Here is a 25,067-nt window from a genome sequence, read left to right on the forward strand (position 1 = left end):
AGGATTACAGGCATGAGCCAGAAGTTCCCACTATAGATTTTTATTTTTTTTAATTTTGCTTATTCTTATTTAAAAAAATCAATTTACTCTATTGTTATTATACCGGTGACGTACAGCTGGATTGTGATTACATGAGTCGGGTACTGGCTACATTTCCTTTTGTACAGTTGTGGGGATTTTTTGTGTGTGTCATTGTTGTTTGGTTTTTTTATTTTTAGGGTTTTTTTTGTTGTGTGTTTTTTTTTTAAGTTAGCCATAGGGCTTGAATTCAGGATCTGGCAGCTCTCCCAAAGCAATTTTGCTCAAGGCTAGCATTCTATCACTTTTTAAATCACAGAACCAGTTCTGGTTTTCGAGTAGTAGTTCTTGGAGGAAAGAACCAGGACTTTTCTGCCCAGGGTGGCTTTGAACCACTATCCTCAGATCTCAGTCTCCTGAGTAGCTAGGATTATAGGCATGAGCCACCAGGGTCTGGCTGATATACAATGTCTTCTGTTGCCCCACTGTCTCCTAGAATTTTTCTTTCTTTTAAGGTGCAACTCAGTGGCTTTCACTGTATTTACCAAGTTGTGCAATTGCCACTAAGATCTAATTACCAAATATTTTAATCACCATCCCCCAGTCACTCCCCAAATAAACATGTATGAGTAGCTCCTTGTCATCCCCTCTACAAAAACAACCAAAAAACATTGATCTAATTTTCAGTCTCTAGGTATTTACCTGATCAGGGTATTTCCTGATTCTTTTTTTTCTTTCTTTTTTTTTCCCTTGCCTGTCCTTATCTCAAACTCAGGGCTTGGGCACTGTCCTTGAGCTTTCTCAAGGCCAGAGCTCTACCACTTGAGGCACAGCACCACTTCTGGCTTTTTTCTGTGTATGTGCTACCGAGGAATTGAACCCAGGACTTCTTGAATGCTAGGAAAGCAGTCTACCACTAGGCTGTGCTCCTGGCCCCATGTTTAGGGTGCTTTCTATAAATATTATCATACATCATGGCCCTTTGTGACCAGCTTCTTTAAGTTACCTCAAGGTTTTGATGGTTCGTATAATGGCCATATGCCATTCCTTTTCATGGCAGAATAATGCACCAGATGTATGGACAAGATTGTATCCAAGCCGGTGTGGTGGCTCACGCCTGTAATCCTAGTTACTCAAGAGGCTGAGATCTGAGGATCAAGGTTCCAAGCCAGCCCAGGCACAAAAGGACCTGAGACTCTTATCTCCAATTAACCTCTAACCTCTAGAAAATGGGAAGTGGGGCTTGGCTCAAGGGTAGGGCAGAAGCCTTGAGCTGAAGAGCTCAGGGACAGCAACTTGTCCAGAGTTCAAGCCTCATGACCCACCAAAAAAAAAAAAAAAAAAAGTGTCTATCCAATCTTCAGTTCCTGAGTATTTAAGTTTCTACTTTGAAGCTATTATGAATAAAGCTGCTAGGAACATTCTTAGAAGTGACTGCCTGTGAAGCTATATTTACAGTCTTCCTGAATATGTATCTCAGACTAGGATTGCTGGGCAAAAAACAAGTTTTCAAGCAGGGTTCCAGTGGCTCATTCCTGTAATCCTAGCTCTGCAGGAGGCTGAGATCTAAGGATAAGGATAGCAGTTTGAGGCCAGCCTGGGCAGGAAAGTCTGTGAGACTCTTATTACCAATTAAACACCAAAAGTACAGCGATGGCTCAAAGTGGTACAGAGCTAACCTTAAGGGAAGGGGGGGAAAAGCTCAAGGACAGTGCCCAGGCCCTTGAGTTCAACCAGCACCAAAAAAAAGTTTTCAAGACTTGTAAAGTGGTATGTGCCTATCACCCCAGCTACCCAGAAAGTGTAAACAGGAGGACTGAAATCTATGTTGGCTAAAGCAAAAATAGAAACCCTATCTCAAAAATAACCAGAGCCAAGAGGGCTGGAAGCATGGGTCAAGTGGTAGAACACCTCCCTGACAAGTATGAGACCTTGAGTTCCAACCTCAGTATCACTAGAAAAAGAGGCAAGCGGTGTGGGAAAGAGAAGGCCAGGGGCCAAGGGTACTGAGGAGGTGCTCTGAACCCAAACTGGGGAGGAGACAAGGGAGAGCTGGCCACTGGGTCAGACAGCCAAGCTGCAACTGGAAATGAGAAGCCTTGCAAGCTCACGCAAGCTTCACTGAACTAAAGTCTGGAGGAAAAAAAAAAATCCAGCAGATCTACGTGACTGACCAGGTGTGTGAGGCAGGCATGCTAGGAAGTCAGGCTTCTGGCCACACTCAGGCCAACATTTCATGTCCCCCGAGGGCCAATTCCTGGGTTAGGACACAGGTCAGAGTGGCTAAGCTTTCTCAAGGGAGTGAGTGACAGAGTGAGCGGGCTGTGCCCGGGTGTTCTGAATACCAGGCCTCAAAGCACGCCTGCTGGTAATGAGCACACACAGAGGAGTGGCTCCGTGGTAGAATGTAATATTCCAATGATTCCTGTTACTATGGTTTCCTTACAATGATGAAAACTTAGAACTTCGGTGGACGGGATCTTATCAGATGGTCCCCTGTGGGTGAGAGAAGGATGAGGGAAGGAGGTACTGCCATACTCTGACCACAGAGCCCAAGATCATGCTCTGAAGATATGCTATAGCATCTTGGCTTTGATGCCAAAGAACTCTGAAAAAACACAATCTCTCCTCACAACATCCTCTCCTCTGAGGATCAGGAACCGGCACGACTTACCCAAGCTTAGATTGGCAGGTAGTCATCCATGCATCAGGCTCTAGCCAGAGTGTATCTGCCTCTAATGCTCCCTGGCTGCCTTCCTCAGAGCAAATCCTGGGAGGGGCTGCAGTTACTTGTGGTCGGGGGTAGAGGGGGAGGTATCTGGAAAAAGAGAGGGAGCAGGTTAGACAGAGCTGAGGTGAATATATACATTTTACAGTTTTGCTGCTTGACCAGAGTCTCACAGATTTGTCTGCCTGAGCTGGCTTCAAATCTCTACCCATACCGGTGTGACACCAGCTGATTTGTTCTTAAAACCAGTAGGTTCATTCACGTTGTACACAATCCCGTCACATTGTACATAGTTCTCAGGTGTCTTTTTTTGTTTTTACTTGTGATCATGTTTGTGGGGTTTGAACTCAGGGCCTGGGCACTGTCCCTGAGCTCTTCTGTTTAAGGCTGTGCTATACCGCTTAGACACAGTACCACTTCCAGTTTTCTGGTGGGGAACTGGAGATGAGAGTCTCACAGACTTTCCTGCCCCGGCTGGCTTTAAGCAGCGATTCTCAGATCCAACCTCCTGAGTAGCAAGGGATTATAGGCCTGAGTGGCCAGCTCCAGACTCCTGAAGTGTTTTGATAAAGCAAACGCTGCTCTACTGACACTATTTCAGTGACTCTCAATGATAGAAACTTTTGCTGCTGCTTTAAAACAGAGTCAAACTGATAAACAAAAAGCCCATCTCATAGGGTAAGGGCCTAATTAAAAACAGCAATGGTGGAGAAAGACATCTGGCTTTTAGACAGAGCAATCAAATCCCTGACTCTTATCAGTCACGTAAAAGGTGGTATCATTAGATCAAACTGTCATCAGGGTGGCCCAGGGATATAGATTTGGGGGTTCCATAGCATCTGGAGGCTTCCTACAATGAATGAGATTGCTGGAAGTGAGCACAGCCGACCACAGGTATGGTACAGAGGTATGCCAGGCAAACCCAAGGACATATGATGTCCCTAACTTTGTCTCTGGGACTCAGAATACAAACGGGAATGCATTTGTGGTAAAGATGGCATGTTTAAAACTTTCACACTGTCTCCTCCAGGGATCAAACATCACTGCCTATGCTGACAAGAAGAACTGAGCATATGATCTGAATTTTACTTTGGGAATTAAGTTTCAAGAGTGATCCTAAACATTTCAAGACCTTCTACCATTTTGGGGATAATGAAGGTTTATGTGCAACTAGTCCAGTGCTGCAGTGCTGTCTGTCAGCTGGATGCTGATGAATCATGCCTGGAATCCCAGCTATTCAGAAGGCTGAGATCTGAGGAGCATGATTCAAAGCCATGCGGGGACAGGAAGGTCTGTGAGAATCCCATCTCCAATGAACTAGCAAAAAGCTGGAAGTGGCTCAAGTGGTAAAGCACCTGCATTAAGCAAAAAAAAAAAAAAAAGCCAACAGAGGGCAAAGCCTTGAGTTCAAGCCCCCAGTACTGGTACCAAAAAAGAAAAAGAAAAAAGTGTGTGTGTGTGTGTGTGTGTGTGTGTGTGTGTGTGTGTGTACGTACTGAGGCTTGAAGTCAGAGCTTGCTGCTGTCCCTGAGCCACAGCTCCACCCCCGGCTTTGGTTGGTTGGTTTGTGGCAGTTGTGGGGCTAGATCTCAGGATCTGGGCACCTTCCCTGAGCTCTTTGGCTCAAGTCCAGTTTGGAGATAAGAGTGACAGGAGGATTTCTCTGCCTGGCTTGGCTTCAAACTTGGATCCTCAGCTCTCAGCATTCTGAGTTACGGATGTGAACCACGGGTAGCCAGCTCACTTACAGCGTTTTAGTGGTTAATTAGAGATAAGAATCTTAGGAACTCTCCTGTCCAGGTTGGCTTCTAACCATGATCCTTAGGTGCCAATCTCTTGAGTAGCTAGGATTTACAGGGGTTATTTCAATTTTCAAGAAACCCTGGTTCTTTCCGGGCAGACAATACGTAAACACGGAAGAAAAAAAACCCTGCTCCCTGATCCCCCACAAGCCAGGGAAGAAGGACGCGGAGAGTGGGGGAGGCAGTTAATTACACAGCTCAAGAGGAGGGATCTTTTTCTCAATGCCCTCAGACTGACGTACGCCTGAACCAATGAGAACATGCCTACCCCGGCAGGCCCTCCTGTTATTGGCTGAGACCCTGAAGTGGGCGCGGCTTCACAATTCCGGTTTTTTTTTTTCCTAGTGTCTGAGTTGTCAGGGCAACCGCAGGCGGGTGGCCGGGTGCTGGAGGCGGCAGTGCTGAGGCTGAGGACCCGTCGGAAGATCGTGCGGTGGCTGAGTTCCCCAGAGCATTTTAAAAGGAGTTTGGGAGGCTCTGTGGGAAGGAGGTCGTGGCCTTCGGCTGATTCACACAAGGCTGCCGCTCTGAGCCCCCCAAGTCAGCAATAACAAAGTTCCATCTTACCGGCAGAGCCATGGGAAGCAAGAAGAAGGAAACAGCCTTGCAGGTGAGACTTCAGGGGGGCTGCTGCTTCCCAGCGCTAGGTATGAGGTTGGGGGCCAAGTAAGGTGGTGAGAGCAGGTGGGGGTTTCATGCTAAACATGATCATTCTAGCCGGGGCAAGGTGGCTCACGCCTGTCATCCTGGCTACGCAGGAGGCTGAGATCTGAGGATCAAGGTTCAAAGCCAGCCCGGGCACAAAAGGACCCGAGACTCTTTATCTCCAGTTAACCTCTAGAAAATGGGAAGTGGGGCTTGGCTCTAGGGTAGCCCGGTAGCCTTGAGCTGTGAAGAGCTCAGGACAGCGCCCAGGCTGAGATCAAACCACATGACTCAAAAAAAAAAAAAAAGATAATTCAGTTTTGTTTTTTTCTTTTGTGCCAGTCCTGAGGCTTGAACTCAGGGCCTGAGAGCTGCCTCTGAGCTTTTTGCATAAGGCTAGTACCCGACCACTTGAGCCTCAGCTGCACTTCTGGTTCGCTTTCTCTCTCCCCCTCCCTCCCCCCCTCTCATTTATTGGAGATAAAGAGTCTCATGGACTTTGCTTCCCTGGGCCGATTGTGAACTGTGATCCTCAGATCTCCACTTCCTGAATAGTTAGGATTACAGGTGTGAGCCACTGGGTACCCCAGCTAAAAGTGGCAATTCTTTTTAGCAGTACTTCACTATTCTCTGAGTTTTATATCCTGCCCTCAAGTAAAACAACAATGACCTCAGTGACTCCTTTTCTACTTAAATTTACACAAACCAAACTGGGCAAAGCTCTTTTGCTTCCAGTACTCACATAAACCACAGGACTTAGACTCACATAAGAACAAAACTCCAAGGTCATAAGAGGACAACCAGCATAATTCATGTGACTGCTGTGTTTCGTGTCCAGAATTAACTGCAGACAGCAGGACTGCTCTTTGCATAAAGACACAAGTCTGTACCTTAGATACGTTGAGCCACAGCTTCACTTCCAGCTTTTTGATATTTAACTGGAGATCAGAGTCTCACAGAGGGCTGGGAGTTTGGCATAGTGGTAGAGTGCTTGTCTAGCAGGCACAATAGACCTGGGTTCAATTCCTCAGCACCACATATACCAAAACAAAACAAAACAAAACAAAAACAACAGACATGGTGCTGTGGTTCAAGTGGTAGAGCTCTAGACTTGAGAAAGCCCACAGACAGTGCTGAGGCTCCTGAGTTCAAGCCCCTGACCAAAAAAAAAAGTCTCACAGAATTTCTAGGGTTGACTTCGAACCTCAGTCCCTCAGATTTCAGCCTTCTGAGTAGCTAGGATGACAGGTGTGAGCCATTCTATGTTGAAGTGTCTGATAACAGTGCCCTTTGTCGTTAGAGGAGTAGTTTTGGCTGGGGAGTAGGAAGGAGGAGGGGGAGGGAGAGGGAAGGTGAAGTCTTTGATACATACTCCAGACAAAGATCTGGAAGAAATATGTCGAATAGTTTCACTGACACCCCATTTGAACCTCTGGCTTCAGGTCCCCATCAGCACCCAGGAACTTTGGGAAGAAATGCTCAGTTCCAAAGGACTCACTGGTAAGGTAAAGTGAGAGTAACTTTTCAGGTCCCGCCCCTGGGTCTCCTCTGTTTGTTAGAGGATGTGTGAGGCGAGGCAGTACCTGAATAGCCTGAATAGCGTTTCCTGACTCACGGGTGGACGCACCGAGTGTCCCTGCCCCTTTCCTCTTGCAGTGGTGGACGTCCATCAAGGCTGGTGTGGCCCCTGCAAGCCCGTGCAGAACCTCTTCCAGAAGATGAGGATGGAGGTGGGCCTAGACCTTCTGCATTTCGCACTGGTGAGTTGCGGGACACTGGAACACATGGAAATGTAAAGACAGTTAAGGAGCAGGACGGGGGAGCAGCGCATGGAGAGCTGGTCGGTTGATTTCAGCAGACTGCTAAGGACCTGAGCCTCCCACCTTTTAGTCTCTTTGGCCCAGGCTCTTCTTCTCTCCTTCTTCCCCTGGGTGTGCAAGCTCACCAGACCACAGGGCAATGTTTACATCTGTCCCTGCCACTCAGAGCTGACGGATACCAGTTGGCAGAGCTGCTCTGGACGGTGGAGTAGCTGGGTGAAAGCAGGAGAAACTTTTTTTGTTTTGATCGTGGGGCTTGGACTCTGGGCCTGGGTGTCCTCCCTGAGCTCTTTAGCTCAAAGCTACCACCCTACCCCTTGGGCCACAGCGTTACTTCGTTTTCCAGTGGTTAATTGGAGATAAGTCTCATGTTCTTTAGTGTCCAGGCTGGCTTTGAACGGCGATCCTTAGATCTCAGCCTCCTGAGTAGCTAGGGTGACAGGTGTGAGCCACCACGCCCAGGTGACCCGTTTTCTTCAGGCAGAGGCAGACTGCCTTGATGTGCTGGCAAGATACTGTGGGAAATGCGAGCCGATCTTTCTGTTTTATGCGGTAAGTGTCATCTGCAGAATGGAAGTAGTTGAGTGAAGATTCTCCACATTCAAGCAGAACCAGTATGGTCTCAACGATGCTGACAAGTGACACGTCCCCTGCAGTACTGCTTGCTTTTTAATTTTTTATTTCAAAACAGTGACACCTGCTCCATGAGGCAGTTGCTGCCCATCTCAGCTCTAGATGGATCACACAGCTTCCTGATGGCCCACAGAGAAAAAGCACTTGTCACTTACAATCCCTCCCTCCCTTCCTTCTTCCCTCTCTCCCTGCCTTCTTCCCTCCCTCCCTCTACCCCTCCCTTCCTTCCTTTCTTCCCTCCCTCCCTTCTCCCTTTCTTCCCCCCCCCCCTTGGTACTAGGACTTGAACTCAAGGCCTTATATTTGCTTGGTTTACTTGCTCAGCTGGCACTTTGCCACTCGAGTCATTCTCCCAAGACTGCTTTTTGCTGATTATATTTTAGAGATGGAGTCTAGCAGACTTTTTGTTGTTGTTTGTTTGTTTAGGCTGCCTTCAGTCCTTCAGATGCCAGCCTGCTCAACTGCTGGGCTCACAGGTGTGAGCCACTGTGCCCAGCGGGTGACTGACCTTTCCAAGTTGAGCATTCCTATGCTTTACCTCTGCTGGGTGCTTGACAGAGCAGTTATCCACTACTGCTTGTTAAATACATATCAGCCAGTTGTCCACTAGTGCTTGTTAAATACATATCAGCCGTACTGAGTTACCAGGGCATAGCACTTCTCTCTGGAGAAACATGGCTTAGAAAGTGAAGGCCAGAGAGAGAAATCCTCTGAGAACCAGGAACATTCTAGAACCTGGAGGCATGGTGCTGGGAAAGCCCTAGCATCAGAGGTGGATTCAAACCTAGGGAGGAGGGTGGCTGTGTGCCCAGGATGCCCAGGGCATCTTGGGACTTGGGCACAGTTGTAAACCCTCCTGTTGTCTCTGGAAGAAGGGGCTTCAGGTGTGTGCTCTGCATTGCATTACAGGGGGGAGAGCTGGTGGCTGTGGTGAGGGGCGCAAATGCCCCCCTCCTGCAGAAAACCATCCTGGACCAGCTAGAGGCGGAAAAGAGGGTGCTGGCGGGAACCAGAGAACGCAAAGTGGTAAGATCACTTCCGCGTGCCCGGGATCTCCATCCAGGGCGGCAGAGGTGAGGGGTGTGGATGGCTGAGCCCAGCTAGTGATTGCGATGAGGTTTTGCAAACTTGTGGCCCAAGGTGACCTTTCCCAGTGAACCACCCCATCTCTAGCCAGACATTTTGCCATTTTCTAATAGTACCCCAACTACTAAGAAAACCATGTAATATTTGCAAGGCTCTGAGAATCTGTACCTCCCCTTTCTTTCTGTTCCGTATTTGAGTCCTATACATTTCATTGGTGTGTGTGTGTGTGTGTGTGTGTGTATGTGTATGTGTGTGTGCCTCAGGATTAAGCACAGGGCCTGGCCACTGTCCCTGAACTGCTTTTGCTCAAGGCTAGCACTCTACCATTTTGAGCCACAGCACCATTTCCCACTTTTTCATGATTAATTGGAGATAAGAGTGTTAGAGGGCTGAGAGTGTGGCTTGGTGGTAGAGTGCTTGCCTAGCATGCATGAAGCCCTGAGTTTGATTCCTTGGTACCATATACACAGAAAAAGCCCTAAGTGGCGCTATGGCTCAAGTGGTAGAGTGCTAGCCTTCAGTGACAATGACCAGATCCTGAGTTCAAGCACCAGGCCTGGCAAAAAATGAAAGTGTCACAGACTTTCCTGTCTAGTTGGCTTTTAAATGTGATCCTTAGATCTCTGCCCCTGGAGTAACTAGGATTACAGGCATGGGCTACAACCACCTAGCCCCCTTTTGTTGTTCTTTCTGCGGGGTTTTGAAGTGGCTCCACTCATGACCTGCTTGTGCTAGATTACAGACGAGATTCTTTCTGATGAAGATGATGGTGATGATGACTATGAATATTTTTCCCATGACGAAGCCCGTGGAGAGATAGAGGACTCGGGTGAGTTGTAGAGTGGGTGAGCGGGTTTTGTACACATGATGTAGCTGGTGACTGGCAAGCTGAACCCTGGGATTAAGCCCATGAAGTGTTTTGTGTTCACACACCTGGCAACACTTGTATTCATTTACTTCCCCACAGTGCAAGAGGCTCTGGGGTACCACCCTAGCACCGTTCACAGATAACAAAGGAACTCCTAAACGCAATTTAATTTAAAAAAAAACAAAAAAAACAAAAAAAACCTGAGCTAGTCAATCTGGTCTTGTCTCGGGAATAAATCAACTGAGACCATGAGGGCTGAAATAGGGTGAAAGGGTCAAGGTTCAGAGTTTGGGGCAGCCATTCCTGCCCAAGTAGCTGGAAAAGCCAAGAAGGAGAGGGAGAAGAACAAAGACAGCAGGAAGAAGACAGGGCAGCAGGCAAGCAAGGAGGTGGGCAGGCCAAATCCTGCAGTCGCAGAGGGAGTGGGGAGAGGACGAGGGTGACTGGGACCCTGTTCTAGGCCAGCTCATCAGTCCTTTCTAGGTTTCTGTTCTCAAATAATCAAATTTAGGGGCTGGGAGCATGACTTAGTGGAATAATGCTTGCCTAGCATGCATGAAGCTCTGGGTTCCATTCCTCAGTACCACATACACAGAAAAAGGCAGAAGTGGTGCTGTGACTCAAGTAGTAGAAGCTCAAAGACAGTGGCTCAGGCCCTGGACTGACTGGTAAAAAAAAAAAGTCTGGGCCGGGAGTTTGGCCTAGTGGTTAAAGTGCTTGCCTAGCATGCACAAAGACCCGTGTTCGATTCCTTGGTACCACATACATAGAAAAAAGCCAGAAGTGGTGCTGTGGCTCACGTGGTAGAGTTCTAGCCTTGAGAAAGTCCAAGGACAGTGCTCAGGCCCTGAGCCCAAGCCCAGGACTGGCAAAAAAAAAAAAAAAAAAGAAGGCAAGTTTAAAAAAAAAAAAAAAAGTCTGACTGCTGTCTCTTAGCATTTTTTTTTTTTTTTTTGGTTGGCCGTGGGGTTTGAACTCTGGGCCTGGCTTTGTCCCTGAGCTCTTCAGCTTAAGGTTAGTGCTCTATCACTTAAGCCACAGCGCCACTTCTGGTTTTCTGGTGGTTAATGAAGACAAGAATCGCATGGACTTTTGCGCCCAGGCTGGCTTTGAGTCTCGATCCTCAGCTCTCAGCCTCCTGAGTAGCTAGGTTAACAGGCGTCAGCCACCAGTTCCCGGCTTCTCTTAGATTTTTTGCTGAAGGCTGGCACTCTCCCACCTGAGCCATGCTCCCACTTCTGGCTTTTTGCTAGAGAAGTGGAAACAGGAGTCCCATGGCCCTTTCTGTCTGGGCTGGCTTTGAATCCTGATCCTCAGATCTCAGCCTCCTGAGTAGCTGGGATGACAGGCGTAAGCCACTGGCAGCTCAAGTAACCTTTGAGCGGTTGCCCTGCCTATATGAGTCAGTCTCTCTTCCTCTCAGCCAGGTGGACGTGGCAGTCCAAGCCCAGCTCACACTAGACTCTGCGGGACTCTCCAGGTCTGCAGGGTCCAGTCCAAATCCAGGGGAGGGCACCTGAGAGTGCCAGCCTGGGCCTAGCATGTGGCACCATGGAGCCTGGCGTAGAGGCAAATGGCCTCTGGGAGTCTCCAATACCAGCGACTGACATCTTATCCCTGTGCTTGCTTCAGTGTCTGTAAAGCAGCTCTATACCTTGGCAATCATTAAGCCGGAGGCAGTGGTCCACGGGCAGACGGATGAAATTATCACAAAGGTGAGAGGAGACCGGCCTCTCTGGTAGATAAAGAGGGAGGGGACGTGGTAGGGGAAAGAAGGCTTCCAAGGACAGGCAACTCAACTTCCACTTGAGTAAACAGAGTTGTTAACGCTGACTGGGACAGAAATATGGACTTGACTTAGTTTTATAGCATACTTACATGTGTTTGACAGATTCAAGAAGCTGGGTTCGACATTCTGGCAAATGAAGAGAGAACTTTGACAGAGACAGAAGTACGACTCTTCTACCAACACAGGGCTGAAGAGGTGCCCGGTTCTTGTCTCTACTCATTTGTCTTCCCCCAGCACCACGCTTCCACACTGGCAGTCCTGGGAGAGAAGTTACAGCATGGTGAAGAGCAGGAATATGGACAGGAAGTGTTCACAACTTCTGACCACCAGGGTCAGGCAGGGTGACCTGTAATCCCAGGTACTCTGGCAGCAGGGAAAGGAAAATGGCTGTCCAAGGCCAACCCAGGCAAAGTTAGCACAAGCTCCTACACGAAAAGCAAACTATCCAGGCACCAGCGGCTCACATCTGTAATCCCAGCTACTTACGAAGCTGAGATTGCAGTTCAAAGCCAGCCTGGGCAGGAAAAGTCTGTGGGATCCTCATATGTAATGAACCACCAAAAAAACCGGAAGTGGAGCTGTGGCTCAAAGTGATAGGGCACCAGCCTTGAGGAAAAGAGTGCAAGGAAAATACCCAGGTCCTGAGTTCAAGCCCATAATCGACAAAACCAAAACAAAAAATTAAACTAACAGCCAAAGAACTGGAAACCATAGCTCAAAAGTCAGAGCATATAGGCTGGGAATGTGGCTTAGTGGTGGAGTGCTTGCGTAGCATACATGAAGCCCTGGGTTCCATTCCTCAGTACTACATACATAGAAAAAGGTGCTGTGACTCAAGTGGTACAGTGCTAGCCTTGAACAAAAGAAACTCAGGGACAGTGCCAGGCCCTGAGTTCAAGCCCCAGGACTGGCAAAAAAAAAAAAAATGCTAGAATACTGTAAGACTCAGCACTGCAGGTGAATGAATGAATGAATGAATGAATGAAACCTGTATCAGGTAAAGTTCAGTGGTTGCAAAGAAAAGATTTTAAGTAAGGAAATAAAAGATTTATTAGAACAAGACTTCATAACATCCAGAATTACTGAAAACTGAAGGCTTTTAACAAGGAAGGTTTGGAGAAAAGAAAAACTAGGAAAGTTCTAGAAACCTCAGAAACCAAAGCCCCAGGCATAGCCCCTAACACACTACCAACTGTCACTTAAAATACACAATTCATCTACTTTGGGAGTCTGGTTGACCTGGCCTGGGTTATAGCGCCACCTATCTGTCAGGGGTGGGTTGGGAGAATACAAATCAAACTATGGCCAAATGAAACAGGGCCCTGGGCTCTTCCCCAAAAAGGAAACAGGAGCATTGTTACTCAAAGAGGAAGAAGGGCTATGAGGCATCAGAAAAAAAAAAATTAAAAGGTTTCAACTACATTCCACTCCTTGGTAACTTAGTAACCACAAGATTTCCATATTACATGGTTCATTTTGTTGGTGGTTGGGGGGCTTGAACTCTGGGCCTGGGCACTGTCCTTGAGCCTCTTTGTGCTCAATGCCAGCGCTCTACGCTCCAGCCACAGTGACATGTTCATTTTTTTGAGTGGTTCACTGGAGGTAAGAGTCCCTTAGGGACATTATTGGAGGGGAGGGCCTGGCTCTGAACAGCGATCCTCAGATCTCAGCCTCCTGAATAGCTAGGATTTATAGGTGCGAGCCACTGGCACCTGGCCTTATAGTCTTTGACATGTCCTGTTCAATGTGTTCAACGGGGTCAGCGTCCCATCAGCTTCCCGGGTGGTTGTCCTGGGGTGGCTGGTGACCCCTGCCACCATTCTCTGGTTCCTGCCACCTGAGCAGAGGCAGGGATCCCCTATCTGTGGGCATGCTGGGAGGCGACATGGCTGCTCACCAGCTCTCATTGGGTGGGGCCCTGCCCCGGTTCACTGTTGGTTCTGTGTCTAGGCCATATTTGAAATGCTGATCTATCACATGTGCAGTGGCCCCAGCTGTCAGCTGATCCTCACCAGGTCTGAGGACGCCCAGGATGTGGTGACTGCCTGGAGAACCCTCATGGGACCCTGTGACCCAGATGTGGCCCGGAGGGAGCAACCCGAAAGGTGATGCCATCCCTTACGGTCCTGTCACCCATCTCAAAGCCAGCCGTCCACCTTGGGGGGTTCGGACCACCAGAATTGTGGGTGACAGAGAAGGTTCCCCCATAGCCATAGGGACCCCTTATGATATATTTGGGAAGTCCCCCACGACATCCTCCTGACTCAGCACCCAGCCCAGCTAAGGGCTTCCTGTGATCGACCCCGTCCCACCTCTGAAGGCTGCTGCTCCCCCTCCAGAGAGGCAGCCACACAGTCTGTCTCCTACCCGGGAAGTAGATTCTAGGGTCCCACTTGAGCCTGTCATGGCAGACACTCAGGAACAATCTGTGACACAGACTTGACCCCCTTTCACGTCCGCTGTCCACCCTGAGTGACCTGAGGGCCTCTGATGTTTGTCCAGCGTGATACTCTGAGACACGTGCCTTGCTTCTTGGCTCTGTGAAGTTACCCTGGGTGTCACCAATGCCAAACCCAGACAACACAAAAAGAACTTAGCAAGAGACCAAGGAACTGTACTTGTCCCTTGCAATTCTGTTTGCTTTTTTTGTGTGGGGTGGGGAGGTGTCATGGGGCCTGGGTGCTGTCCCTGAGCTTTTTTTTTGCTCTACCACTTTGAGTCACAGCACCAGTTCTTGTTTTCTGGTGGTTCATTGGAAATAGTCAAAGACTTTCCTGCCTGAGCTGGCTTTGAACCACAATCCTCCCATCTCATCTTCCTGAGCAGCTAGGATGACAGGTGTGAGCTACCAGCCTGCGCCTGGCCCTTGCAGTTCTGAGACCCCCAGAGCATTCAAATACAAGACGGCTGGGTGGAGGAAAGCAGTGCAGTTGTTCAGATCTGAGGTTACCTTGTTCTGGGTGGGAAGGAGGGAGTTTCTCCTCAGCCTCAGGTCTCCCATGTACAAGGGAGGTATAGATAACCACTCTGAAAGGGCAGAGGCATTGGGCTCAGTACTTGCACCAGGACAGGCTAGCAAGGTGTGTGGTCACTGCCAGTTCTGGCTCTCTGCAGGAGCAATGTCAAGCCCTTGGCATGGTATGGAGCTCTTCTGGCAACACTAACAAAACGGCAGCTCAGATGCTTCTGCTGATACTCACAGGGTCAGAATGGGCGCCACTCGTGGGGCTGTGGTAGAATGAGATGAAGCTCTGGAGACTCAGCACACGCCCGCGTGCCCTTGCTCCAGCGTTCGTACCTGGTGTTCTGATTTATTTTCCTACAATGAGAAAGCAGTTCCACAGAAACGTTGAGAGCCCCCAAGTAGCTGGTGACCATATTGGTAGATCCCCACATGAAACACTTTCTTTTTCTTCCTTTTTTTTTTTTTTGGTCAGTCGTGGGACTTGAACTCTGGGCCTGGGTGCTGTCCCTGAGCTCTTTAGCTCAAGGCTACCACCCTACCCCTTGAGCCACAGCACCACTTCTGGATTTATGGTGGTTAACTGGAGATGAGAGTCTCATGGACTTTAGTACCTGGGCTGGCTTTGAACCGTGATCTTCAGATCTCCTGAGTAGCTAGGATGACAGGTGTGAGCCGCCGTGCCCAGCAATCATTTCTTTTTTATAAATATGTCCCCAGTCTCCGGGCTCAGTATGGCACAGAAATGCCGTTCAATGCTGTCCATGGAAGCTGGGACAGAGAAGATGCTAAGAGAGAGCTGGCCTTGCTCTTCCCCAATTTCAGGTTTTCAGACAAAGACACAGAAGCCCTTCAGGGTAAGTCATCAGAACCCAACTGGTCTCTATTATTAAATCTGAGGTGAGGGGGAATTTTGATTCTTCCTTATTAACCTAATCAAGTCCTGTTTTCGAAAACATGGGATTTCCTGTAACGAGCTACATAAATGACTGAGTTTGCAACATTTGAGCATTGTGTGCTTGCACAGAGCAACAGCATTGCTCTTCAGTTATTTTTTTAATGATTTGACTTTTGTGTGTCAGTACTGGGCAGAACTCAGGTCTGGTTCTCTCACTTGGCTTTTTTCAGTCAAGGCTGGTGCTTTACCACTTGAGCCACAGTTCCATTTTTGGCTCTTGGGCAATTAATTCGAAATAAGAGTTTCATAAACATTCCTGCCCAGGCTGATTTTGAATTGTAATCTTCAGATCTCAGTTTCCTGGTAACTATATTAGAGGCATGAGCCACTGGCTTTGTATATGACATGTTTTGGGTTTTTTTTTTTGCCAGTCCCAGGGCTTGAGCTCAGGGCCTGAGCACTGTCCTTGAGCTTTCTCAAGGTTAGAGCTCTACCACTTAAGCCACAGCACCATTTCTGGCTTTTTCTAGGTATGTGGTACTGAGTAATGAGCCCGGGTCTTCATGCATGCTAGGCAAGCACTCTACCACTAGGCTAAACTGCTGTTTCCTATGTATAACATCTTAAATGCTGAATAATTGTTATTCCTTATTGAATTTTGGAAAGGGGGTGTCAGTCGTGGGGCTTGAACTCAGAGCCCAGGTATTGTCCCTGAGCTCTTTTGCTCAGGGCTAGGGCTCTACTACTTGGAACTACATACAACACCACATCTTATGGACTTTCCTGCCCCGGCCGACTTTAAAGTATGATCCTCAGATCTCAGCCTCCAGAGTAGCTAGAATTACAAGTGTAAGCCACTGGTTTTGTATGACATCTTAAATGCCGAATAGATGTTATTCCTTTTTAGAAAAATTTTAACCTCACCAACCCTAATACCAACTCAACCCCTACCTTGAGGCTAGGTGGTCTGGCTGTTTCCTTGGGGGGTGGCAAGCGGGAGGACGCCTGGGCTGTGGCTGTTTCTGAAATTCTACAGAGCACCTGTCACCCCACAGGCACTGAGACCCAAGCAGTGGCGAGCCCCACGGAGGCTTCGGAGGACATGGATGAAGAAGACCTCATGCTGCTCTTCCAGGGCTGTGATTAGAGACAAGGCCACGGGGTCATCTGGCAAATAACACGTCAGCCTGTGGAAAGGAGTCTGACAACAAGCTGAGCACCAACTGGGTACTGCGCTTAACTGTCCTTTGTGGGCAGTAAGAACATTATATGCTTCTCAGCCTTACTAAACAGTAGAAAAGACATACTATGTTCCCCTGTGGCTTCTGGATTCTATAAAAATCAGTGCCCATGAGTCACCATACTCTGCTAAGATGACTGTCACACGGGACAGGATCTCCTCAGCCGTATATCGACTTTCAAATAAGTCGAGGACAGGACCTAGGCCAAGTTCAAGCTCCCTGACTGGCCATGGCTCCCGAGTTCTTCCTCTAAGGGATAGAGAACCCCAGGGAACACTTCCGGCACACAGCCATACCCTCTTCTTCCCAGCTCTTTCTTGGCTTCTGTTAGGTTCACCAAACCAGGCCCCCTCTGCTCTCACTAAAGAGAAAGGGCTGTGTCCCTCCGTTCCATATCAGGAAGGAAACTCCCACAGACAGCATCTTCCTCCTGCACTGATAGCACCCACGAGTTAATCCCAAGACCTGCGAAGAATTCTCTTAAGTAGGCAGCTGGCTCCCCAAAGCCAGTACTTTCTAGAAGCACTGCATTTTCCATTGGCCTGGCCTAAAGCGTTCTCTGGTGAGCCCTGTGCTGGCTCTGGGGATAGGAGGGTGAGCCAGGCCGCCCAAAGGTGGGAAGCAAGGCTCTGGACACCGGGTGGGCCCTGCTGTTTAAAGCCACTGTGCTTCCCAGCACCTCACATGGCCTTTGGATGGCAGGAACACTGCCCCCCAACCAGGGCACTGCTCGCTACAGGGCAGGGCTCTTCCATAGTGGATGGGCTCACAAGGGTATTCAATCTGCTCGTATGAGAGCTGGCAACGCCCTGAGCTCGTCCCCAGGCATCCGTACTACATGGAGGGGAACACCAATGGACAGCTATCTGACCCGCCCAGATGCCACCATGCCAAGGGGCTTCTGTGCCTGGCAAAGTTGAGAAATGGGGTCACCGGGGGCTCCAACAGCAAAGGCTGGAGGGGGATGGTAGGTGAGTTACTGGTGGATCTTGAACCTTTCCCCAGAAAGAGGAGGCGGAGGCGGAGGAGGAGGAGAGCAGAGGCAAAGAAAGCAAGAAAGGCACTGATAGGTGACAAACAGGGCCTGTCCCCTTTCTTCTTCCTCAGGCCTTACTTCTGATCTTGTGGCAGTGATAAAAGCAGCTTTCCCAGTCTTGCTCCTCTTCTCTTACCTTGGGTCCACTCAGAGCTTCCTTGCAACCCCCTCCCTGCCAGCCATCCCACCATTTTCTTCCCAGAGTCCACGCCCTGTGTCCTTGAGAGGTGACCATGCTGCTGACACCTGTGAATGAAACCTGAGGGGAGATGGAGGAGGAAGGGGCTGGCCCTTTAGCAAGGGGTGTCTTGGTAGCTGGGACAGCCACCTGCAAAGGGCTTGCTGTGTTCAGGAGGCCAGGAAGACAGGCACCCAGCCGGCTGTACATACCTGTAGGAGCCCCAGGCGTAGGTCTTCACCACAACAGCCCTCTAGTCACCAAGAAAAAGCCACCAAGTATGACCTAACAGTTCCTAACAATCCAGACACGTGGAAAACAGACTCATTTTTTTTTTTAAGAACTTGCCATTATTTTTCTTGGCGTTTATTCACATGTGTTAAAACCAAATCCAAACACTACCAGAAGAACATGTATTGTTCTGAATAAAGTGCTTGAGGGGAAGTGGGGGGGGGGTGGGAGGAGAAGAAAGCAACTTATTACCTGGACATTCTTACATTCTTTTCTAGTTCGTAAGTTCTGGGTTACAATTTGGACATAAAGGAGAGCGGAAGGCGATGTCCGGAGGCTGCAGAGACTGTCCCGGTCTTCCTCCTCCTGTCTTCACACTGCCCGAACACGGCACCTGCACGTGGCGGTGAACACATTTCCTTTCACTCAGATCGGAAAAGGAAAAAAACAAAAACAAAACCATAAAGCGCTTCTCTCCAGCACCGTCTATACACACAGCAGGATTTCTCCAGAGTAAGGGACAGAGCATTAGTCCTGTGGTCCTCCACTCTTTAATGCTATCTAGGTTGAAGATTGTCTTGGCAAAGCACTATTGGTTTCTTGGTATTTATTCAGTACTCCCCACCCCCACCCTTAGTCCTGGGCCTTGAACTCAGGGCCTGAGCACTGTCCTTGCGTTTTCTCAAGGCTAGCATTCTACTTGAGCCACAGCACCACTTCTGCCTGTTTTCTATATATGTGGTACTGAGGCATTAAACCTGGGTCTTCCTGCATGCTAGTTAAGTAACCACACTCCCAGCCCCTACCTGGTACTTTTTAATGCCAACACTAGAGTGTTTTTGTGTTTCAAATGCCAACCCAGGATACATACACACATTTTTTTTTTTACTAGTATCAGAAGTGACAAGGAGTGGGTCCTAAATAAGGCTCAATTCCTCATTTTTTTTTTTTTTTTGCCAGTCCTGGGGCTTGAACTCAGGGCCTGAGCACTGTCCTTGGGCTTTTTCCTCAAGGCTACCACTCTGCCACTTGAGCCACAGCACCATTTCTGGCTTTTTCTATGAATGTGGCACTGTGGAATCGAACCTGGGTCTTCGTGCATGCTGGGCAAACACTCTACCACTAGGCCAAACTCCCGGCCCTAAACTGGTTTTTTCTTACATTAGCACTCCCGGAATCTGCACACAATATAAGTTCTTGCTAGGGCAGATTTTAAAAATCAGTAATATTCCAAAAAAAAGGAAAAAAAAGCACAAATAATGTGGACATCTCCATGTGTGAATCTTGGGAGGGTCATGTTGAGAATAGGAAATGTTACATCTTAAAAACATTCATTCACCATTAACTGTTTCAAGCCTCCCATGGCAGGTGTGAGTTGGAGAGAGGGTGCTGTGGTGGGCGCAGCCCCTCGGGAGTGGCTGGTGGGTGTGGTGGACAGGCTTGGGGCCCACCAGTGGCACACAGCGCAAGCGCAGGCTTCAGCAAAATGAAGGGCCAGCTCTGCCTTCAGTCAGGAGCAATCACTGTTGGTTGCCAAGGGGTGCAGAGGGGCCAGGAGGACAGAAACCATCTTCAATCATCCTGGGAAAGAGTCTCTTCCCGTCGCTCCACCCAGAGAGGAGCTTTATCTTCACGCAGGTAAAGATCTTGGCTGTTTTACAAAAAGCATCCCGACGAGCATTCCCGAGCTAGTGCTCATGCAATCTGCAGGGATGGCTGCGAGTTGGGCTTCTCAGCTTGGCCCAGAGATGGATTTGCAGAAACCCTTTGAGCTTCACAGTGTTAAGATGCTGCTGCTTCAGAAAGCACAATGAACTGACTTGACTAGGACTTGCACTTGTAGTTTGAGATGGAGGTTCCAGTTCTTCTCAATCCGGCCAGAGCTTCCCATAAGGACGATGGGGGTTCAAGACAACTGAGAAGCTCGGCTCCTGACTTCTGATCAAGGGTAGCCCACAGGATTTTCCCCAGCAACGGGGCCACCTCCCGGCATTCCAGAACCCCGGTGAATGTTGCCTTGCTCACTCCACTCGGGACACCTGAGAACATGGTGACGGGCTGCAAGGAGGCTCCGTGCCTGTGTGTGCACTGAGGATGCCATGGTGACAGGGGCAGGAGGCTCTATGCCTGCGCACACCGTCGGCAGTAAGATGCGCGGTTTCACACAGCACCAAGCCTGTTATTCAGGCCAGCTACAGCCAAGTTTTTTGCTGTGATTTTTGTTTGCTTGCTTGCTTTTGTTTTTTGGTCTTTTTTTTTTTAATATAAAGAAAATCTATGTAAGTTGAGGTTCAGAAATGCATATATATATATTTTTACTTACAAATATTCATCTGACCAAAATTCAACATAACCTTTATGGAACACTAAACAATTGTTTTGTTTTAAAATAACATTTCATTCAAACTGTATATAATTCAGTAAAGTTTTTGTTATTTTCTTTTATACAGCAAGCAATGCTTAAACCCTGGAAAATCTGTAGAAAAGAGATTTTCACACAAAATAAGAAAAGAAAAAATTTGAGGTATCCCTCATCCATACATCCATTCAATTCTGACTCCATGTACACGCACACACACACACACACACGCGCATGCGCGCGCACACACATGAACACACACTCATTCACACCCACAAAGTGGCTGCAGCATAGGCAAAAAATTGTAGGTCCAAAGGAAAATGATTGATTGTTCTAATAAAGAGTCCAGGTAGCTCAGAAAAACCAAACCAAACCAAAATAAAATGTGATAGTCCTCTGAGGAAAATACTACCTCAAAAAAAACCCCCCATAACAAAAAAAGTTCTCAAGATGAATTTGAGATCTAAGCCTACTAAATTGCTTTTGCAAAACAGCTCCCTGCAGTCCAAGGTGACTTGTGCAAATAGAAGGGATCAAATGAGGCTAGTGTGTGTCCTTGGGCAAGGACGAGGGACGCTGGCAGGTGGCGGGCTGGGCCGGCCGGGGAGCTCCCATCACGCCAGGTACTGCTGCAGTGCCGTCTTTGCCCTGAAAGCACAAAGTTCTGTTACCATCATGTCAGTACTGTAGCAGAGGCGAAAACCCCAGTAGTACCACGAGGGTAGATGAGCATATTTTAAAAAGGCCAATCTCCCGGGGGACCTGGGAAATCCAGCTTCCAACTCCCATTGGGTTATAGCTTTCTGCCTGACGCTGTGTCACATGTTTGTTTAAGCCCACTGTGGCTTAGGGTGTATGATTTTCCTTTAATGATGGCATGCGGCTGTGATGGATGGAATTCCTTAGTGGTGTCTCAGCCCTGGGGGAGGTCACTTAAGGCTTTGGGCAGCTGAGAGAGGAGGAGAGCTGACTAGGAGAAGGTGATGAGGTGTTGTCTGCAAGTTAAGGAAAAGGCTATGATCTCCAGCTACTACCAGCTGATCAAGAGAGTACCAAGAAGACTGCACACGTGACAGGAAAGCTGTTTCTGTTATAAAGTGGACACAATCTGCAGTTACGCAAGGCTCCGTGAAGACAATCCTGTGAAAAGTCCAGGCCACCAGGACAGAAAGCTCTGAACAGACTGACTCTAAGATGTGAGCAAGCTGAGTTCTAGTGTTAGGAGTGATGCTACAGGTGTCATCACTGCCCACCATCCATCTCCAAGTCACCGTTAATCACTGACCTATGTGAAGAGACTTCTTCTGCACTGTCTTACTTTGCTTTCTTCTCCAGAGTACCTGTCCTTCTATGGTATTATGTGTTCATGTTGCTTTTTGGACTGGAATAATATGAATTGCACAAGGACAAGGGCTTTACCAAGTTCTTCACCAGTCTACCTCTACTGCCAAGGCAGTGGGGACTGTGGATCGAGGGCATCTCCTTAAAGCTATGCCTTGAGTGGATGGACTGGGAGCGGGACGGAGGACACACCGGGGGGAACACACTGTGTCACACACTGCAGGAAGGCAGATACCTGAGACAAGTAGGTGTGGAAGGAGTGTGGAGGACAGGGGATAAGCAAGGCAGAGACCGACCAGGATGGAGAGCTGTGGAGCTGGTGGTCCCTGCTGCTGTGTTATATCAAGGATGTAAAAGGGGTGTGCATAGCCAGGGAGAGTGTTTTTGAGTATTTTGAGGGTGAGCTGGGTCTCGCTGGAAGTGTTAAGTGAGCTCTTTGAAGACAATTCCTCGGTGGCACCCTGGCAGTACTCAGCGAGTTTGAACTGTTTCACTATTAAGTCTTTTCTGCTCTCCAATGGGCCAGCTGCATTTCTATTCTAATAGTCAGATGCCACCGGCCCAAGCTCATTAATTCCTGGAGAAATGAGAGGCCACCCTACTCTGCTAATTATTACTTCTGTCACTCAACTGTCACAGTTGGTTCATGAGAAATCCAACTCAAACCTTTCATAAAAGAATTGAATACAGCCCAGATAAAATGATGTCCTTTTCCAACGCGACTCACTTGTCACAAAGGTTTGAATCTGGTGACTGACTCAGCTTATGGAGGATATCCACGATGCCCATGTCTCGTAATTTATCCTGGCGTTCCTGTGAACCTGTAAGATGAGCACTGTCGGTTATGGGAAACGAGATGTGGTGGCCGCTGGGCTCACGTCTCAGCACGGCTCATCTCTCCTGTCGCCTTTGCCTCCCTTCTGCCCCGGTGTAACCGGATTGCAGCCTCTGTCCCCTGCCCTTCCTTTTGCAGTACTGAGGACTGAACTCTGAGTTCATTCAGGCTAGACAAGGACTGTACATTTGGGCCACTCTCCGGGCTTGTTATTCCAGCCTTGAACTTGCAATCCTCCTGCCTCTGCCTCCTGAGCCTCTCACAGATTTCTAAAACGATCTATGCCTCGAGGCTCTCCTGGCAGTACACTGTGTTCAGCTGCTCTTTCCATGGACAAGGTCATGGTCAGATTCTTCAGCCTGCTTTTAGGACAAACCAGAGGCTTCCTGTTCCAAAGGGTCTTGTTTTACTTCCCATTCTTTTCTACTCTCTTCCTTCCTCCCTGCACTGCTCATTGCCTCTTAGCACAATCCAAGCCTGGCTTGGCCTCCCAGCAATACAGATGTGACTTTATCTCCAGGCCTGTGGGCAGAGTCTGGTTTCTCTTCCAACTACTTTGTTCTGGATGTAAGTACTTAGCGAGTGCAGGGTGCACCCTTTTTTAGGAGTCCACTTTCCCCGCTGAAGAGTGGTGACCCCTCATGCACACCCCCTCTAGACCCAGCCAGCCAGATTCTAGGCCTCGTTAGAATGCAGGACTGGAGAGTGGGAACGATCCAGCCAATCCGGCTCCGACATGCAGGGCTCCTCTCCACCTGGTCACGCCTGGCTGTATGCAGGAATCACTTGGGGAGCACGAAGGCCAGGTATGCCCCGAGTCTACCCTTAAGAGACGGATTTCGTTGCTGGAATGCTAGCATGTGGCCTCTGTAGAGACTGACCACTCAATCATGTCACAGGCGGCGCCATGGACTACAGCGTGCTGCCTGCCCTTCCTCTCTTCCCGTGATCTAACTCAGAGCAAATCTCACCAGTTTCTTACCTTCCTCTTCGTTCCATATGAGGTTGGATACACAGAACATAGCGGCAAGCTGCAGTTTCACGTGGGAATGGCCCTGTTGATGCAGAGAAGGGATGGGTATCATTTCAAATCTGGGTTGCCAAACATCCAGATTTTGGCAGTGGGCAATTTGGCAATGGTGAAAATGAGATTCAGGGTCTGGCCTTAGCAACAGGCACAAGTTTGTGTTCAGAATCAAACAGGTGAAGGGATGAAGGTCCCAAGAGACTCAAGGGCTCCTCCACCATAGACACCGAAGCCTTGGCAGGGAGCCAGCCAAGGAGGGGCGCTGAGGGGGAGCTGAGAGCCCGGAGCTCTCGGAGTAAGAGAGAGGCAAGGGGTGGATGGAAAACGCAGAGCCTGGGGTAGAGGCGTTCTCTTCTGCGGGAAGCAGAGGTCTCTGCCTCCGTCAAAGGGTGACCATGGGAACTGGTGACCGTCGGCGGCGCTGGGGCTCAGGCTCACCATGTAGTACTTGATCTTCTGCAGGACGTCGTCGTTGCTCATGATGAGCTCCTTCGCTGTCGTCCCGTCGGCTATGTTAGCAAGGATGCACAGCGTCTGGAAAGAGCCAGCAGCCCGGGGTCAAGAACGCTCCGAGGTCGGGGTGGAGGGGAGGGTCAAGTGCCAGAGCAGCTGTCTCACAGGCACAAGGCTGAGTTCAAACCCCACTTACCACCAGGGGAGGAAGGGAGGGAAGGCGAGACCCTAAGCTCAGCTTCTCTCAATGCCCCGACGTCTTACTCCCGCATCCCCTCCAACAGTGACCACGGCCCACCTGGACTTTGCATCAGGCAAGGAGAGAACTCAAACCCCTTCAGGGGCTTCCGCCTTAGGAACAACACCTACCTGCTCCTTCACTTCAATGCTGTGCTCCCCTTCCAGTATCAGGGTGACAGCCTGCATGATCTGCTTCCCGTGCATGCTCATTATTTTATCTATATGCTGCAAAACAACGGGAAAAGCAGGATTATCCTCTAGACCACAGAAAGAAGCCTTCCACAAGTTCAGTGATGGAGACCCTGCTGCTCCAAGCACCATACCCTACCATGCAAGACTAGATGGCAAACCTCAAGGCCGTGCTTTACCTTCATCCATAGTGGTGACTTGACCAGGAAGAGAGCATGCAGTTGAATAGAGAACTAAAATCCCCAGGGATCCCCAAGCCCAAAGATAAAAGCAGCACAAAAATGGGGGGTGGGAGAGATGATAGGCTTTATTAATACTATCTTAGCATCCTGGGGCAGGTACTGATGTAAGCAGAAGACTCAAAGACCAGCAGGGCCCTGAGAAGGTGGCAGGCATGTTTCCCCATCTACCTGAAGGATACCAACACTCGCTCACTCAGGGAGCAGAGAAGAAGAGCTCCAGCGGGGCACTGCTGACTCATGTCTGTCATCCTACCTACTCCAGAGGCTGAGATCTGCGGATCACAGTTCAAGGCCAGCCCCAGCAGGAGAGTCTGTAAGACTCTAATTAACTACCAGAAGACTAGAAATGGCGCTGTGGCTCAAAGTGAGCAAAAGACCCAAGGGAAAGCACCCAGGCTTACAATCCACCAAACGGGGGGGGGAAGGGGGGAAAAGGTGCCCCATAA

General features: G+C 49.0%; 2 protein-coding genes across 5 annotated transcripts in view; one reads left to right on the top strand and one right to left on the bottom strand.

Moving 5' to 3' along the window:
- The first annotated feature begins 2,488 nt into the window (after positions 1–2,488).
- Positions 2,489–16,549, top strand: Nme9 (NME/NM23 family member 9). The gene is made up of 12 exons (XM_090323389.1): positions 2,489–2,710; positions 4,894–5,158; positions 6,636–6,693; positions 6,850–6,953; positions 7,494–7,565; positions 8,556–8,672; positions 9,468–9,561; positions 11,233–11,315; positions 11,492–11,584; positions 13,340–13,494; positions 15,072–15,208; positions 16,305–16,549. The coding sequence occupies exons 2-12, from the start codon at positions 5,126–5,128 to the stop codon at positions 16,394–16,396; spliced, it is 1,038 nt and encodes a 345-aa protein (XP_090179515.1). The 5' UTR covers positions 2,489–2,710; positions 4,894–5,125; the 3' UTR covers positions 16,397–16,549.
- A 3,002-nt stretch (positions 16,550–19,551) lies between these two features.
- Positions 19,552–25,067, bottom strand: part of Armc8 (armadillo repeat containing 8) — a 45,262-nt gene continuing 39,746 nt past the window's right edge. For all 4 annotated transcript variants that reach the window (XM_090323392.1, XM_090323390.1, XM_090323394.1 and 1 more), the window contains 5 exons: positions 24,320–24,415; positions 23,936–24,031; positions 23,453–23,525; positions 22,363–22,456; positions 19,552–20,942 (listed from right to left, as the gene is read on the bottom strand). In XM_090323392.1, the coding sequence (XP_090179518.1) occupies positions 20,909–20,942; positions 22,363–22,456; positions 23,453–23,525; positions 23,936–24,031; positions 24,320–24,415 (393 nt within the window). In that variant the 3' untranslated portion in view covers positions 19,552–20,908. The remainder of the gene's footprint in view (positions 20,943–22,362; positions 22,457–23,452; positions 23,526–23,935; positions 24,032–24,319; positions 24,416–25,067) is intronic.

The sequence above is a fragment of the Megascapheus bottae genome, chromosome 32, assembly GCF_031878675.1.
Source record: "Megascapheus bottae isolate mThoBot1 chromosome 32, mThoBot2.hap1, whole genome shotgun sequence".
Lineage (NCBI taxonomy): Eukaryota > Metazoa > Chordata > Mammalia > Rodentia > Geomyidae > Megascapheus > Megascapheus bottae.

Excerpts from the sequence above, each read along its gene's own strand:
- Nme9 (XM_090323389.1), top strand. The coding sequence starts at position 5,126 with ATGGGAAGCAAGAAGAAGGAAACAGCCTTGCAG. Across the intron at positions 6,694-6,849 it reads CAGTTCCAAAGGACTCACTG|TGGTGGACGTCCATCAAGGC; the intron begins GTAAGGTAAAGT and ends TTCCTCTTGCAG. Across the intron at positions 13,495-15,071 it reads CGGAGGGAGCAACCCGAAAG|TCTCCGGGCTCAGTATGGCA; the intron begins GTGATGCCATCC and ends ATATGTCCCCAG.